Genomic DNA, 3,172 nt, shown 5'->3' with positions numbered 1-3,172 from the left:
AATGATCGGATGTCTGCTATACTTCATCTCCAAGCACCCGCCTAAAAAAAAAAAAAAAAAAAGAGAGAAGGAAAGAAATTACTCTGTTGTTCATGACATTGATCCATAGTCCTTGCTAGCTAGTAACTTAGAAAGTATTCAAAATGCTTGACTGTAACCATATTTCTCCAACACAATGTTTCTAATTTAGCAGTTATTTTCTTTAAACTACTAGTAAATAATCTTGTAAGTGGTTTCTACTGTTGATTTTCTCTCCACCAAAACAAAACAAAACAGAAACACAAATAAGGACAGGGTTCATGAACATGGCCTACACACGGTGTTGGCTATACTGTTTGGAACTCCAAAGCAGAACAAAGGGTCTAGAAAGAAATTACTCCCTTTGAATTATGAATAAGTATGAAAAGAACCTTATAGAGCTATAAAATAAAGCTACGTTAAGCTGCAGACGCAATTCACATTCTACCCAGGGGTCAGGATTGAGCTGGGAGCTGCTCTGGACAGAGGTAAGGACTACAATTGCAAAGTGCAGCCTGCTGACACCATTTCCAGCAACTCCCATTGCATATCGGGCCCTCAGCGAAACTCAAAAGGACTGTGTTTATGGGAGATTTGGGGGAATTCTATTTTTCATAAAAGGGATGATAAAAACTAACGTTTTAGTGAACCCGAAAACTTTAGAAAGGATCTCTGGTACTGGGAGAAACTTGACATGGAAGGGGCCAGTGTCCTCTTAGATCTGTTCGGGGACCCCGGAGGGATGCTCCTTTAGCAGAATTACATCACCTGACCCTATGGTCAGTGTTGAGCCCTGAGGACAAATGGGACAACTTTGACAAAGTCGCTGCTCTGGAAGCTGTGATCACTTAGGGAAATCACACGGCCAAGGCCCGGGATCAACCTGACCCTCCATGAGGGAGAAGCACCGTGAGTCACTTCTGAAAAACAGCATTGCCCCCTCATGCACTCCACCTGGCAGACTCCTTGCCCTGGGCTGCAACTCTGTACTTTGGCATCTCCACCTCCCTCCTCTTCTTTTGGGGCAGCCCCTCTCCAGCCAGAGGCTCCCTGACCATGCGGAGCGCAGCCTCAGCCGCCCGGGCTGCCCAGCCGCACAGCTGCTATGGAGGGAGAGTACTGCAAAGCTTGGCCGAGGCAAAGAGTGGCGTTGTCCCCCATGGGTGTAGGAGGCACGGCCTGGTGTCAGGCAGCTGGAGCCATCATCTCCTGGAGCCCGCTAAGGAGCCCAGCACCCAGCTCCTTGCATCTATGTGCATTTCCTCGGCTTCGGTCACACACCTGTCCTAGTCAGCCGGCAAAGATGGGGACAAGAGCCCCACTATAACTCGCTGCTCCGGAACCTTCTAAACTCCATCTCCATTAGGGCTGTATTTACAAATTTAGGGGGCCTAAGGCATTGTTAAAGTGCCAAGAAGGAGGTAAACTTTTCATTTTTTGGCAGTCGGTTCTGCTAGGACTCAAGAAGAGAGAAAATAAAAGGATAGCCGTATCGTTACTTTCTGACTTCCACGCAGTTTTATGAAACTCTAAAAACAAAACAAAGTACCACCACCAAAACCAGCAACAACTAAATATCAGAGTGTTAGCATCTGGAGGAAAAAATGGAGGCCCTGTTCTCACTGTTCCCAGAATTTGTGTTGGAATTTTCCCATCGGAAGCTGATACTATTAAGGAAACTACATTAAAAACAGTTTCCAGCCTTTACCCGTGAAATGCCTCTGCTGATTACAGAGCCCTCTGAAAACAGTTAATTTAAATGTCATGTAATTTAAGTGTCGGCACAGCCAACTTCGGGGATTAAGTGCCCAAAGACCAAATTCTGAAGGCCACACAGAGGGGTCTGCCACTTTCTCTGCTTGATTAAAATTATTTGAGCCAGATAATTGCTACTTCTGAAAGTAAAATGGACGCGAGGGAATTTTCTAAACCTTGAGTCAGCTGCAGTTGGAAGCTACGGATAAGACGCAAAACCAAGAGGTGCCAGCCGAGGCTGGAGGCTGGAGGCTGGGCGGAGTAACGCCAAGGCTGCAGCGGGCCTGTGCCTCTGGAGTGTCTGTCCCATCTCCTGCTGCCCAGAGCTGCGTCCTGTCTCTGGATGCCTCCTGGGCCCCTGCTCCCAGGCATCGCAGTCGTCCCTTCTGCCGCAGGCAGGTGGTCTCACCGCGACCAGCCTTCCAGCTTTCCAGGAAACAGGACACGCAGCCCAGCCGCGGTCTTAGCGGCCTGACCTTGCTCAGAGGCTCTGGCCCCACTGCCGCGGCTTCCTAGGTCCAGATCTGGAGTCTTTGGGGAACGCATTCTTGGGCTGTAAATGCCAGCCGGTTTCAACGGTGAGTTCCGTCCTTCTCCCCGCAGCTGTGCTGGTAAACCGGGTATAGCTAATCATAGAAGGTGACGGATGCTTGTCTCATTGGCCCTGGGGACCCGCTTCCCAACTGCGGCTCCCCAAAGTGGCCTGAGATCTGAAACTCATTCGTGGTGCTCGCAGGCATCCCCGATCCTCCCCGCGCCCGACTTCTTCAGCCCTGGAAACCACCCCAGGGTCTGCGCAGCGAGCGCCGCACCGCGAGTCACCGCAGCGCGCACCTCCAGCCGCCATCCCGCCGGGCCGGCAGGGACACGTCGGGGCCGCGCGGGCTGCACCGCCGGCTCCGCTTGGCTTTGAGGCTCAGAGCGCCGAGCCCCGCAGCTTTCGAGCCTGCCCGGAGCGTGGGTTCCCACCCGGGACGCCTCTCGAAGGACAAGAATTGGGGACGGCCCGGCCCAGGCGGGGACGCTCCGCGCTGGGGAGCGCAGAGGACTCTCGCAGCCTGCTACCTGCGGGCCCCGCACCGGCCGTCGGGTGGGAGGGGCGCCCCTCACCTTGGTGAACTTGACCTCCAGGTTGCGGACGGGGCGCGGCAGGGCAGGCTTCTCGGCCGGCTGCCCGTTCTCCACCGCCCCGTTGGTGGTGGCCATGGCTGCTCCCGGCCGAGGCCCGAGTCTGCGGGCGGGCGGGCGGCTGGGTTCGGGAGGCGCGCGGCTCCTGGCTCGCGGGGTGACAGCTCCGCGCAGCTTTATGCTGCGCCCCACGCCTCCCGCCCGAGGGGGCGGCTAATTGGCTGCAGGACGGGAGGAAGAGAGGGCGGCGCGAGGGGGCGGGGGCCGGCCC

General features: G+C 54.6%; 1 protein-coding gene across 1 annotated transcript in view; it reads right to left on the bottom strand.

The window, feature by feature from the left end:
* The window catches only part of Aldh1a3 (aldehyde dehydrogenase 1 family, member A3), a 34,502-nt gene extending 31,330 nt beyond the window's left edge, over window positions 1-3,172 (bottom strand). The window contains exon 1 of the mRNA XM_005381642.2: window positions 2,884-3,172. Coding sequence (XP_005381699.1) covers window positions 2,884-2,979 — 96 coding nt within the window. The 5' untranslated portion in view covers window positions 2,980-3,172. The remainder of the gene's footprint in view (window positions 1-2,883) is intronic.

This window comes from Chinchilla lanigera, unplaced genomic scaffold (assembly GCF_000276665.1).
Source record: "Chinchilla lanigera isolate Chin_1 unplaced genomic scaffold, ChiLan1.0 scaffold00015, whole genome shotgun sequence".
NCBI lineage: Eukaryota > Metazoa > Chordata > Mammalia > Rodentia > Chinchillidae > Chinchilla > Chinchilla lanigera.
This window is presented reverse-complemented; position numbering and strand designations above follow the sequence as displayed.